Below are 14,087 nucleotides of genomic sequence, written 5' to 3'. Positions count from 1 at the left end.
AATCAGTGAGGCTCCACTGAACAGTGCCTAGCATCAAATGACACTAAAATGTAAAAGTGGTAAAATTTGGAAAATTAGACCAAGGTGGGGAACTCTGGCCCATTTATAGCTTTCCCAAATGTTAAATTAGATATATGTAAATATTAAATATAAGACTTAATCTGAAATTTGAAAAGATTTTATACCCTAGAAAGTAATTTTATTTTATTCTATTTTTTTTAAGATTTTATTTATTTGACAGAGAAAGAGAGCGAGGGCAGGAACACAAGCAGGGGGAGAGGGAGAAGCAGGCTTCCCGCTGAGGAGGGAGCCCGACGTGGGGCTCGATTCAAGGACACTGGGATCATGACCCAAGCCAAAGGCAGACGCTCAACCGACTGAGGCCCCCCAGGCGCCCCAGAAAGTAATTTTAATACTGGGAACTTAGATATAGACAAGATCTATTTCTCTGATATCATTTTCCAGGTTTTGAGAACTGTACTCACGATCTTAAGTTGCCTAGGACTACTTCTGGGAACAAAAAGATGAGAAAATTTAACATGTCTGCCTCTGAGATTTAATAAAATCTCAGTACTTGAAGAGGGGAGCAACTTGAAAAGAGGAAAGGGGGAGAATCCAAGCTCAATTAATAATATCACTATTCAGGAAGAGAAAAATTTTACATCCTGTGCAACAAAGATCATTGTTAGCCATTTTATTGCAATTAGATTTTCTTCTTACAAAGTAAAAAATACTCCTCTTACTAAGGGTTATTTACCTGAAAGATGAAGCACATTTCCATTCTGAGAATAATGAATAAAGAAAATAAGGATGATTTTTTACAAAAGCAAAAATACGTTTTATTGATATATCTTACAAATAGCAAAAAAAAAAAAAAAAAAAGGCGTTTCCTCTGAATAAACTACTGTGAAAAAATTGTAACTCTGACGCCCAGAGTCACTTTTTAAAAACAAATGTCCAAATGACTGAATTCAAATGGTCTACTGTAACGCTCAGAGCTTCTGAGCAAAAATTTTGTATTAAGTCAACTAATATGGCTCGCTCACAAAAGTAACAATTAAATGCATGAGAAGGAAAGGAATTAAGTGGGTTAAGGGCGGGCTGGATGACTGTGTTTTGAGACCTGCTCACAGGAAGCCACTACATCCTGTCTTAAGTCCCTGTCAGTCACACTGTCTCTCGATCCAAGTCCCCGCCGCAGCGAGGTGGGGCAAGTACAGGTGTCGGTCCCCGAGCCCCTCCCGGCGCGCTCACTCGCGAACACCCCGAGCGGCGATCACCAGAGTCCCAGGGCGGCCTGTTTCCTCCAGCTCAGGGCGCCTTTTTCAACCTCGAACAGGCTCGTGAGCCCAGGAAGCAGGCAGCCCCCTCCCCTCGGGCCAGCCCCACTTCCCCGCCCTCCTCCTCCTCCTCGGGCCGCGCCTCCCGTAATTACCGCTCGGCTCCCACCTCGGGGCCGCTCCCCGGCGCCCGCACCGCCCGGAGGCCTGCGTCCCAGGGCGGCCGGAACTCCTCACGCCCCCGGCTCACGCCCCCGGCCCCCGCCCCCGGCTGGGGCGTCCCCACGTCCAGGCCGCGCCCCAAAGCCGAGCCCCTCAGGCAGGCGCTGCTCCGGGCGCCCCCCTCCACGCAAATTCCCGGCTCTCCACTCTCTCCGGACAAGGGCAGCCCCAGCCCACGCCGCCCCGTCGAGGCGACGCCTCCCCCAACACACCCCCCTTCCAGTCTCACCCGTGCCGGCCCTCCCCGCGCGCCTCGCCCGGCCCCGGCACGGGCCCCGGGCCCCGTCTGCCCAGGTCCCCTCTCCGCCCCGCGATCCCAGCACGGCTCGGCGCCACCACCACCGCGCGCCCGCCGCCCCCTCAGCCCCGCGGCGGCCCCCGTCGGCCGCCGGGTGGGTCCCCCAACCCGGCCCACGCTTACAGATCTTGCCCCGCAGGCTCTGCAGCACTCGGACCTCTCGACTGTCCTCGTCCCCGGCCCCGGGCTCAGCCGTCGCAGACGCCACCGGCGCCTCGGAAGAAGCCGCCGCAGCAGCAGGCGCCGCCGCCGCCATGGTGCCGCCCGGCCCGTGCCGCAGCCCCGCCGCCTGCGTAGCCGGCGAGGCGGAGCCCAGCGGCGGCCTAGGCTGGGGAGAGCGGCGCGCCTGGCCCCGCCCCCGGGCCGCAGCCTGGCTCGCCCGGCCCCGCCCCTGTGCCGCCCCCGCCCCACCCGGGTCCCTGCAGTCGCCGTCCGCCCCCCGCCCCCACCCCACCCCACCCTTAGCCGCCCCGAACCCGGGCCGCCCAGGCGCGAACCCAAGTCCTGGCTTTCCTGCTCTTTGCCCCATAAAAGCCCAGGCGCTAGCCAAGTGCGGCGCCAAGTCGTGGCTCTGAGCAGCCCTGAAACCCCACGAGGGAAAACCCCAGCCTTCTCGAGATCCCCAAATCCTTCTGGGAATTAGGCTCCCCACCACAAGCCGACTTTCACAGCTTCTAACGCTCAAGGGAACTCCCTGTGGAAAGAAAACAGAATGGAATTTGACAGTTGAGAGGACCTCAAAACTACCTTATTCAAAAAGAGCCAAGAGGTGTATTAGAGATTCCCCCAATAACATCCGCATGCTCCCTACCCGCAAGCCACACCACCACACACACAAATTTTCACTTTTAAGTAAGAACACTGCTCTGCAAAAGCTGGTTCAAAAAAAGGATCATAGCCCCCAATGAGAGCAGCACGGGAGATCCTCCCACGGAAAAATTGTGAAGCTCTTACCACCCCTTGTGTATTTTGGAAACAAAGAGCAAAGAAGGATCGGGTCCCATCCCCTCCCGCCCCCTCAGTGGGCTTGCTAAAAAGTTGATTGACACTAGGACATTCGTAAATCTTTGACTAGTTGTTAGCTTTATTTCAAGGGAACTCTTTACAGTGAGTAAACTGCATGAATAATACCCTGGTATGAGATGAGGAAGATGATTTCCTGGTCTTGAGGTTGTTAGCTGCACTGCCCTAAGAGGAAAGAAACTGTGACTTAATAGGGCAGGGTAGTTGTTTTCCAGGGCAACAATAGGAATTATTCAGTCTGTCAACAAATACTTTTTGAGGGTGAGACTTAATGATAGCCTCAGAGAGCCCCAGCCCTCCTCCAGCCGCTCAGTCTGGGAGAGACACAGAAAAGGACAGAGGCACTAGAGAAAAGCCCTAAGATGAGGAAACTGGAGAATCAGGGAAGGCCTTCCTGGGAGTGAACTGAAGGTCAGCGGGGGGAGGCACGAATGTGCCAAGGAGGAGAAGTCACTTGTGCAAAGACTGGACAGCCAGGAAGAAAGGCCTTAGTCTGTGTCTGTCGCTGAGGAGTGACACTGCTGTTCCCATGTGTGCTCTGGGGGACCGCTGCGTGACTTTTACACTTGTTGGAGAAAGTGAACCTACCTCCTCTTATTTGGATGTTTTGCTGTCATGTCAACAAGAAGTCCCAAACTGAACTCCCTATCTTTCTTTGCAAATCTGAGTTCACAGCCATGGTCTGTTACCTGGGCTAGAGACTTTGACTCTTTTTTTTTTTTTTTTTTAAGATTTTATTTATTTATTTGACAGAGAGAGACACAGCAAGAGAGGGAACACACAAGCAAGGGGAGCGGGAGAGGGAGAAGCAGGCTTCCTGCTCAGCAGGGAGCCCCATGCTGCTGGGGGACTCGATTCCAAAACCCTGGGATTATGCCCTGAGCCAAAGGCAGACGCCCAACGACCGAGCCACCCAGGCGCCTCTGTTTTTTGTTTTTAAAAAGGCATGAGCTTATGAGGCAGACGGACTTACGTTGGAGCCTAGTGTGGCATTGAGCAAATTCCTCAACCTTTCTTTTTTTTTTTTTTAAGATTTTATTTATTTATTTGACAGAGAGAGACACAGCAAGAGAGGGAACACAAGCAGGGGGAGTGGGAGAGGGAGAAGCAGGCTTCCCGCTGAGCAGGGAGCCTGATGTGGGGCTCGATCCCAGGACCCTGGGATCATGACCTGAGCCGAAGGCAGATGCTTAACGACTGAGCCACCCAGGCAACCCATTCCTCAACCTTTCTGAACCCATTTCTTAACAATAAAATGTGAATGCTATACTTCTTCTTCCTTCTTCCAAGTTTTACTATTAGGATGAAAAAATTATTGAGAGTATGTGTGTGAAGCATCTAGTAGAATCCTGGGCACATAGTAGGATTAGCACAGTAAATGTTATCTCATGCTCTTGACTGGAACTCTTACAATAGATGTCTCATCTCTCTCATTCCTCCTACACATACCACTTAAATTAATCTTCCTAAAGCAAAAATTCGAGTTTGCCACTTGGTCTACTCAAAAAAACATCAATGGCTTCATTCATTCCCTTCACCCAGCAAGCAAGTGACACTACAGGTCACAAAGAATGCTATAAACAACCAGGAAATAAAGTTCAGATTTCTCAGGCAAGTGCTCAGGGTTGAGACTGGGCCCAGGCTACCTAACTCCTTGTAGCTCCAGCCACACGGAGCCACTTTTCCCACCAGACCTCTAGGAGTGACTTTCCTCCTGCCCTTCCAAATGTTGCCTCATCCATGTGTCTCTTTCTGTCACAGACGAAGGTTCTTATTTGTACCTTTTCATGGCATTGATCATTTTCTGCATGGCATTATGTATCTGTATAATTGTTTATCTCTTCTCCTAGATTCGTTTCTAACTCCCTCAATAAATAACTGTTGAATGAATGGATTGAATCATATTAGTCCACTTACTTTCTCCACTCTGCAGACTTGAAGCTTTCCTCTTTTGAAAAGGAATTTTCTATCTATTTTCTATCTATTACTCATTATCATACCTGTCCAGATGATTAAAATAGGAATGGGAAACTTTAGTAGGAGCCTGTAATTTGAAATTAAAAGCTGGTGTTTAAAGGTTTGTTCCTTTCTCTAAAATATCAATATCCAAGGGACGCCTAGGTGGCTCAGTTGGTTAGGCATCCGCCTTCAGCTCAGGTCATGATCCCAAGGTTCTGGGATGGAGTCCCTCGTGGGGCTCCTTGCTCAACAGGGAGTCTGCTTCTCCCTCTGCCTGCCACTCCCCCTGCTTGTACTCTCTCTCCCTCCCTCTCTGTCAAATAAATAAAATCTTAAAAAAGTAAAATAAAATATCAATATCCAAAAACTAAAATAAAATATCAATAGCCATACCAGATTCTACTCATTTCCCTTCTTTTTCACTAGCTTAACCCCAAGTCCATAACTCTGTTCCTAAGTTGTTAATAAAGGTATGAAGGCAATTTTACATGAAGTGACACTCCACTTTTTTTTTTTGCCTCTGACTTCCTGTTGCAGGTTTCAGAATTATCATACTGTTTCACTAAGACCCAGAAACTCCATTTTTCCTCCATCAGAAATCATTCCTAATTATTCTAATTCTGAATAAACATTTAAGGATGTTAATATTCCTTTACTGATACTGGCATGCTCTGCAGAAATCTTTAGCAGAATTAGTGTTTCCTTAATGCAAAATATTTGGGAAATAAAGTTTCGTAAAGACCAATGAAATTTACTCACAGTACAATTACAAGAAGTCTGTCCCATCTCCCTCCCTTTATTGCCCTTACACTGTGTTTTAAATTCATCTAGAGTTCCTCTCATTTCTTCATGATGTTTTGCAACTGGAACAATATTGCATCATACACAAACTTGCACTTCACTTCCTTCCCCAAATTATTAATGAATGTGTTTAAAGGCCATCACTCCTATCTCTACCCCCTCCATTCTGATGAGCAACCATTCACTATTATGTCTTTTCCTATTTCTTCACCAGCTTTTAACCCATTGTTATTTTCACCCATAAGCTGGCTTGCTTCATGGTGGCTGAGGTAGGGAAACTGCATTGCCTCTTAAGAAGAGTATGTCCTGCAGCGAGAAACTAATTTCAGAACCTGTCAGTTACACAGCATCGTTTTGAATCAGCACCCTCCAACCTATAACATGGCAATGTGAGGGGTATCTCCTGATCCTGAGTTACTAATTGCCTTCTTTCTGGTGAGTCAGGGAAGAGAAATATGTTTACTTTTAAATATTTAAATGTAGATCATTTTCATAGGTCTGTACACTCATGAGACATAACTGTTTCTGGTGGACAGGTAGGAAAGCAAGTTCTTTTGGTCATTGATGACTTGATTTCCTCATTCCTGTTGTTAGAGTACTGCTTGTATATTAAGCTTTCTGCATGCAGCTGCATTGTACAAGCAGCCTCTAAATCCAATTTGCACTTTTCTTTTTTGGATAAAGTTGGAGTAGAGGAAGGTGAGGCGAGAAGTTAGATATTCAGGGTATTTTGCAAAATATTCAAAGTGTACCTTTAACATTTTACCTTAAGACCGAACAGGGCTAGGGGTGCCTGGGTGCCTCAGTCGTTAAGCATCTGCCTTCGGCTCAGGTCATGATCCCGGGGTCCTGGGATCGAGTCCTGCATTGGGCTCCCTGCTCGGCAGGAAGCCTGCTTCTCCCTCTCCCACTCCCTCTGCTTGTGTTCCCTCTCTTGCTGTGTCTCTCTCTGTCAAATAAATAAATAAAATCTTAAAAAAAAAAAGACCATACAGGGCTATAACAAGGATGTGTCCAAAAACATGGACAAGTCTTTATCCTAAAGCCTCCAGCTCTTGCATTAAAAATATTTTCACATTTGCTCAGCTCCTGGAGGAGGATACTAAAGGCCTGAATTTTGGAACATGGGACAGTCTATGCCTTTAGGCCAGTCTGACTTCAGACTCTCAGCCTCCATCCTTTTGAACTTGATGGCATATCCATTTCACGTCCCTTGCACTTGTCTTGTCAATTTAGACTCATGAATCAATAGGTCTGAGAAGAATATTGCAAAAGTCAGGCAATCGTGTACTTGTTTCATGGGCTACTCTGCACTTGAGAAATGTCTGTATTTGTCTGGGCAGATTTGTATTTCACCGTGGACCCTGGAGACATGCTCCACCCAGTTGGTGAGAACCAAGACAGAAGACCTGAGGTCATGGCACAGCTGCTTTTCATGCCCTGAAGACATAGCTATGGTCTCCCGAGGCCAAGAACTCTCTCTCTCTCCCCTGGCTGGCACACGGTGGTCAGCGAAGGAGGCTGGGGCTAATACCCACCTGGCTGTACTCATGGCAAGTTGGATACTGATGTCACCTTTCAGCCCCCTCCCCAGGGCCATGGGAGCACAGTGGGGTGGTGTTTGGGTAGATGATGCTTTTGTGTTCTTCTAAACTCTGAGGAAGAAGAAAGGAAATTGGGTGGAACTAGCAAGGAGCTGGCTACAGAGCGGGTCCAAAGTCCCTTCTTGAAGCAAAGCTCAGGGTGGGGAAACATCAATAAAAAGAGAGACGCAACAAGGCATACCCAAGGGGAACTTCTCTGAAAAGTGTCTCCCCCCCGCCCCCCAGCCAACAAAACACAGGAACTTTAGGTGCCATGTGCCAGGCTCTTCATGTGGCTTGATATTGTTGTTTATGGGTGTTTTTGTTGTTGTTTTTCCTATTTTATCGATAATGTCTCTAAGCTCAGAAAGGTTGAAAGACCTCTGCAGGTGAGCCAGCTGGGAAATAGGATATCGGGGATTCTAAATGATGCAGTCTGATAGCACAGTAACAACCTTTTCCAGAAGACTTTTCTACCCTCTTCATGTGATAGGCCAGAGTGGGGAGATGGTAAAACTAGCCCACAGAACGGGCGTCCCAGACTCTTGCAGATGCTGCAGGGGGGTCTGATCTCTCATATTAGGGCGTGAGGAGGCATCTACAGTACTGTGCTGTCACACCAGGGAAGTAAGAAGGGAGAGGCTAAGGCTGCATGAGAAAGAAATGGGCCTTAAAGGGGACTGGCTCGGGAAGGCCTTCAGCTCTTGGAAGGGAGTGGTCCAGAGACCCTCTCTGACTTCCTGAAGGGAGGATAGTCTAGGACCATGAGGCACAAGGGATGATAAGTTGATGAGGTTGGAACCCCGAGAGTGGAACAGAAGGGCATCATAACTGCAGGCAGCAAGGGAAGGATGCTCCCTCCAGGAAGGCCCTAGGTCCAGGGGACTCTCATCCCCAGGGCTCATGAAGCCTCAGAAGCTGAATGATGGGCTGTTCCTGGGGAAAGCAGAGTGATGGCCTGCCTAGTGTATGCCTCCCGGGGAGGTGGGGTGGGCAGGTGAGGCCTACAAAGGCACCAGGGAGGGAGAGTGAAGGTTAGATGGCCTGAAGGTGAAAGAGGTAAATTGGCCAAGCGCTCACTCTCTAGGAATGGAGGAGGAATGCTAACCCTATTCAATAAAAAAATACACTGAATCCCAATAACCACAAGTACCTACATCTAATTCGTCAAGCCCAAAAATGTATTCTTTTTTTTTAAGATTTTATTTATTTATTTGTTAGAGAGAGAGAAAGAGCACAAGCAGAGGGAACAGCAGGCAGGGAGAGGGAGAAGCAGGCTTCCCGCTGAGCAAGGAGCCTGACGTCGGACTCGATACCAGGACACTGGGATCATGACCTGAGCCAAAGGCAGACACTTAAGTGAGCCACTCAGGTGTCCCTAAAAATGTATTTTTCTTTAAATACAATTTTAGGCTATATATACCCTTTTCCCAAGTCTCCAAATGTTAACATTTAAAAATATTTGCTCTTTTGCTCTGCCATCCCCCCCGCCATAGAGAATACATGGCCCCTCTACCCCTAAATACTTCAGTGTGTATTTCCCCAAAACAAGAGTTCTTTACAAGAACTAGCGCAGTTATCAAGCTTAGGAAATTAACACTGATACAATATGTTAGCTCATCTATATCCTTTATTCGAATTTCACCAATTGTCCCAGTAATGATCTTTATTGCATTCAGTGGTTGTGTGCATTTATTTTCCTTTAATCTGGGACCCTTCTTCAGTTTTTCCTTGTCTTTCACAAACTTGATATTTTTGAGCAGTGCAGGCCAGTTATATTGCAGAATGTCCCTCAATTTGTATCCTGCATTTTGGGCAGGAATAACTACATAAGCAAAGCTCAGGTTCTTCTCAGTACATCCTATTCCATTACTGGAGATATTAACTTTGATCCCTTGGTTAGCATGGACAAATCTGTCAGATTTGTCCCCTGTAAAGTCACTGTGTTCCCATATCATTAACGAGCAGGGAGCCCGATGTGGGACTCAATCCCAGGACCCTGGGATCATGACCTGAGCTGAAGGCAGACGCTTAACCAGCTGAGCCAGCCAGGTGAACTTATTTTCCTCCTCACATCTGCTCCTCCTTCCACATTTCACCTGGATGGGTTGTACCGTCACTCGTGCTACCTGTCCGAGCCAACAACTGGCCAGTCATTACTCTTTCCTCTTCTTCCTTGTCTTTCATGTTCAATAACTAAATCCTGTAGATTCTGTGCATTGAATGTCTTTCAAATTGATCTTCCTCCCCGTCTCCACTGCCACTCTCAGCTTCTCATCCTCTTTCCCTTGAGTTACTGAGACACACCTAAGTGGGCTGTCTACTTCCTGTCTATTCCTCTCCCCAGCACTCCCCACTTTGCCACCAGAGTTGTCTTTCAAGAATGCAAATCAGCATTTTCTTACCTAAAAAACCTTTAATGAAGAAGTTGCAGAATAGAAGTTTTCTGGCATTGATGGGGACCACATGAGACATGTGCTATGATTCTGTGGGCAGCTTGACCTGCCATAACAAAATACCACAGGCTGGGTGGCTTAAACAACAGACACAGATTTTCTCACAGTTCTAGAGGCTACAAGTCCGAGATCAAGGTTCTGGCCGATTCAGTTTCTGGTAAGAGCTCTTTTCCTGGCTTTCAGATGGTTCTTCTCCCTATGTCCTCACATGGCCTTTCTTTGATGTGTTCATGTGGAGAGAGAGATGAACTCTCTGGTATTTCTTCTTATAAGGACACTATAATGATCAGGGCCCCATTCTTATGATCTCATTTAACCTTAATTATTTCCTTTAAGGCCCTGTCTCCACGTATAGCCACGATTGGGTGTGAGGGCTTCAACAAAAGAACTGGGGGTGGGAGGCACAGACATTCAGTCCATGACAAGCTCCCAGATCTCCCTTTTCCATCCCCATGGCACATGCTGCCAATCAACCACAGTGCTCTTTCCTACTGAATTTGAACAAGCCTCAGAACAATGTGTCTTGTGTGTGTGTGTGTGTGTGTGTGTGTGTGTGTCCAGCTTTCTCAAGGTCAAAGTCTCTCTGGAAACTGGGATGCATGCATGTGACACAGTTTCCCCCAGGGATTTACAGCCACGAGAGACTTAAATTCAGAGGAGAGAAAAAGGAAGAAGAAAAAGACATTGGCTGGTGAAGATGGCAAGGCACAGCAGAAAGACCTCAGGCAGTAGAGGTAAAGGTCCGGGCCACCATATCCTGTGTAAACCGCGGTGCCTGTGTGTTTTGACCAGATGTGCAACTTGGGTGTTGTTCTTGGATGAAAAATGTTCCAACTTGAGTCTTTGAGCCTCCAAGAGATTCTAACTTACTCAGTACCTTTAATGCATTTCTTTCCTGCTTAAACTAGCTGGGATGCATTCTGTCATTTCAACAACAGATGCAATGGATACATTCCTTCACTTTATGTGCTGATGTGCTGAGCTCTTTGTGGTTCCCTAAATATGCCAGGTGGTTCTCTGCAGATCTGCAGTACTCCAACTTCTCCCTTTGTCTAAGGTTCCCTCTCCACCCTATACCCCATCAAACCAGTTAGGAGGCTTTGGGCTGCAAGTAACAGAAAAACTGTCAGAAAATGACTTAAACCATTACAGTTTATTTTGTCTATAAAAAAGAAGTTCTTATGGGTTTTAAAAAAATCAAACATAGAATTACTCTATGATCCAGCAATTCCGCTTCTAGATATGTACCCCAAAAGAACTGAAAGCAGGGTCTTGAAGAGATTTGTACACCCATGGTCATAGTAGCATTATTCACAATAGTCAAAATGTGGAAGAAATCCAAGTGTCTATTACAGATGAATGGATAAGCAAAATGTGGTATATACATATAATGGAATATTATTCAGCCTTAAAAAGGAAGGTAATTCTTTTTTTTTAATTTTTTAATTTTTATTTTTTATTTTTTTTAATTTTTTTTTTAAGATTTTATTTATTTATTTGACAGAGAGAGACACAGCGAGAGAGGGAACACAAGCAGGGAGAGTGGGAGAGGGAGAAGCAGGCTTCCCGCCGAGCAGGGAGCCCGATGCGGGGCTCAATCCCAGGACCCTGGGATCATGACCTGAGCCGAAGGCAGATGCTTAACGACTGAGCCACCCAGGCGCCCCTAATTCTTTTTTTTTTTTAAAGATTTTATTTATTTATTTATTTGAGAGACAGAGCGCATGAGTAGGGGGAGGGGCAGGGGGATAAGGAGAGAGAGAGTATCTCAAGCTGTCTCCCTGCTGAGCATGAAGCCCAATGCAGGGCTCAATCTCATGACCCTGAGATCAGGACCTGAGCCAAAATCAAGAGTTGGACACTTAACTGAGCCGTCCAGGCGCCCCACCCCCCCAAAAGGCAATCCTGACACACGGTACACCATGGCTGAACCTTGAGGGTATTACACTATGTGAAATAAGCCAGTCACAAAATGATAAATACCATATGATTCTACTTTTATGAGGTGCCTAGAGAGTCTAAGATTCTCAGAGACTGGACAATATTTTATTTGTCTTCGGCTCTGTAGAGCACATAAAACACGGAACACAGAAGGCACTTACTGAATGTTTGATGAATGATGAATGAATGAATGAGCAAATGAATGAGATGGCCTATTCAGAGAAGGTGCTAATAAATGAGCTCAGAATTCTGAATCTAAAAGCCACAAGGGAAACCAGAGTAGACCACATAACCATACTGGGCTGAGCCTGGGCTTTGCAGAAAACTTAGGTGCAGAGAAAAGGCACCATCTCAGAAGTCAGATGAGGAAGGAGAAAGGGAAGGAGGCAGGGCCTGGGGTTTGCAATCCTCCCCCTGGGCTGGGGCTGTGTATGTCACAAACAGCTCATTTTTGGCAGAGATAGCCAGGAGAGCAGAAGTTCATGGGTCAGGAACTATTGTCCAGTAGTGGGCTAGACTAAAACATCTTCATTTTTTTGTGGGTTATTGTAGAAGCAACAAAACTTTGATTTCAAAGTCACAAGTTGTTTTCATTTTTGCTATTACGATCTGATCTCCAGGCAGCCATATCAGCTTGTGGCTACACATAAAGTCCTATTAACGTCATTAACTCAAAGTTCTTGATCTTGCCTCCACCTTCCACTTGCCCAAGTAATTCCACTTCTCCCCAGGTATTTATTTCCAAGAGTGCCCAAGGGGTGGGTTAGACTCACCATGGGTAGAGTGGAGGTTGCTGGGTTTGTTATGTTTTCCTTTCCTGCTCTATCTTCCCTCTGTCACTGTGTCTACCCAGGAAGTAGCTTGAGGGCCTTTCGCCACTTTACGGTGCCTGCTGTGCAATGTTAAGGCCCAAGCCAAGGACATTGTCCTTCAGATCTCACAAAACGCTTCTGGTGTCAGCAAAGCAGGTAAGAACGGCCATCTCCCCAGCTAGGCCCCAAAGTAGCACCGCTTGGGCTCAGAATCTTTCATAAAATCAATTCTTAGCTCTGGTTCTTATCACTTTCCGTTGGGCCTCCAGCTAGTCTAAGATGCCAGGTTGGAAACTGGAAGAGAGTTTTATATATTTTTTTTTTTTTTTAAAGATTCCACCCATCTATTCGAGACAGAGAATGAGAGAGACAGAGAGCACATGAGAGGGGGGAGGGTCAGAGGGAGAAGCAGACTCCCCGCCGTGCAGGGAGCCCGATGCGGGACTCGATCCAGGGACTCCAGGATCATGACCTGAGCCGAAGGCAGCGGCCCAACCAACTGAGCCACCCAGGCACCCAAGAGAGTTTTATATTATGGTTAACTCGACGGATACTCCCCAACTCCTTCTTTGCTGCCCCCATTATGCCTTTCTGACCACCCTGGCAGCTAGGGTTGGTGACGGGATCCAAGGAGACATGAAAGGGTGTCCTCTTTGTGTTCCACAAGACTTTTGCTTTTCTTGGTAGAAGGATAAATGAGCCTGTTGCCACACCTTCTCCCTGTGGTTCTCTGCCTTCTTTTTCATTGAAAATGGATACAATGCCCGGAAATGCAACAGTTGTCTTGTGACTATGACAAAAAGACCAAGAGAATTCTTATCCCTGAAATCTTTGAGCCTCTGCACCAGCTTTGAACTGCATTCCTCCAGGCTTCTTGTGAAAGGAAAAAAAAAAAAGAAGAAGATGCCTATTTGTTGAAGGTACCATTTGTCAGTGAAGCCAAAAGCATGATCTTAGCTGTTACAAGTTTGACTTTTGCACATTATGTGCTGATAATATGAAACCATCTCTTATAGTCCAACTTATTCATTCATAAATCACCTGATGGACACTGCTTATCACTTGTTAGCCCTGCATGCCATTTGCTGCTACTGGAGGAAGGGGTCAGGTCTCCACCAAAGTGGTGGGGGTATCTAAAGGCAGTTACTTTAGGTGGCATTTCTGCTAGGACCAGGCCTGGTGGCATTCTCCCTTTGGCACTGTGTCATATCTCTGAGTTCTTTTTCTTTTTCCTTTTTTAAAAGACTTTATTTAGTTATTTAACAGAAAGAGGAGAGAGAGAGCACAAGCAGGTGGAGTGGCAGGCAGAGGGAGAGGGAGAAGCAGGCCCCCGCAGAGCAGGGAGCCCGATGTGGGGCTCGATCCCAGGACTCTGGGATCATGACCTGAGCCGAAGGCAGACACTTAACCAACTGAGCCACCCAGGCACCCCTAATTTTATGTATTTTATATTGAGAATAAAAATATGTATTAAGGCTTTTCATGAATTTTCTAGAAACCTCCAAATATTCAACTTGATTTTTCCATAGGGTCTGGAATTCTTCAATAGGAATTCTCTTAACTTAAAGGTTTTTAGGAACCCAGAATCTATGATTTAGCTAATATTGCTGTATGTATTTAGTGCTGTTGAAGAATTAATATCATAAGCTTGAAAAAAAGTGTTTAAAATGAAAAAACAGAATTCGTATTTGGGAAGAGAGGGTGTAGGTAGA

At 46.5% G+C, this 14,087-nt stretch overlaps 2 protein-coding genes across 3 annotated transcripts in view; both read right to left on the bottom strand.

Moving 5' to 3' along the window:
* RASA2 (RAS p21 protein activator 2) overlaps window positions 1-2,098 on the bottom strand; it is a 126,025-nt gene extending 123,927 nt beyond the window's left edge. For both annotated transcript variants that reach the window (XM_081827252.1, XM_081827257.1), the window contains exon 1: window positions 1,924-2,098. In XM_081827252.1, the coding sequence (XP_081683378.1) occupies window positions 1,924-2,056 (133 nt within the window). In that variant the 5' untranslated portion in view covers window positions 2,057-2,098. The remainder of the gene's footprint in view (window positions 1-1,923) is intronic.
* Window positions 1-14,087, bottom strand: part of PXYLP1 (2-phosphoxylose phosphatase 1) — a 336,729-nt gene that overhangs the window by 80,594 nt on the left and 242,048 nt on the right. The gene's annotated exons all lie outside the window — the stretch shown is intronic.

Source organism: Leptonychotes weddellii, chromosome 1 (assembly GCF_054177405.1).
Source record: "Leptonychotes weddellii isolate Sample4059 chromosome 1, ASM5417740v2, whole genome shotgun sequence".
Classification (NCBI taxonomy): Eukaryota; Metazoa; Chordata; class Mammalia; order Carnivora; family Phocidae; genus Leptonychotes; species Leptonychotes weddellii.
This window is presented reverse-complemented; position numbering and strand designations above follow the sequence as displayed.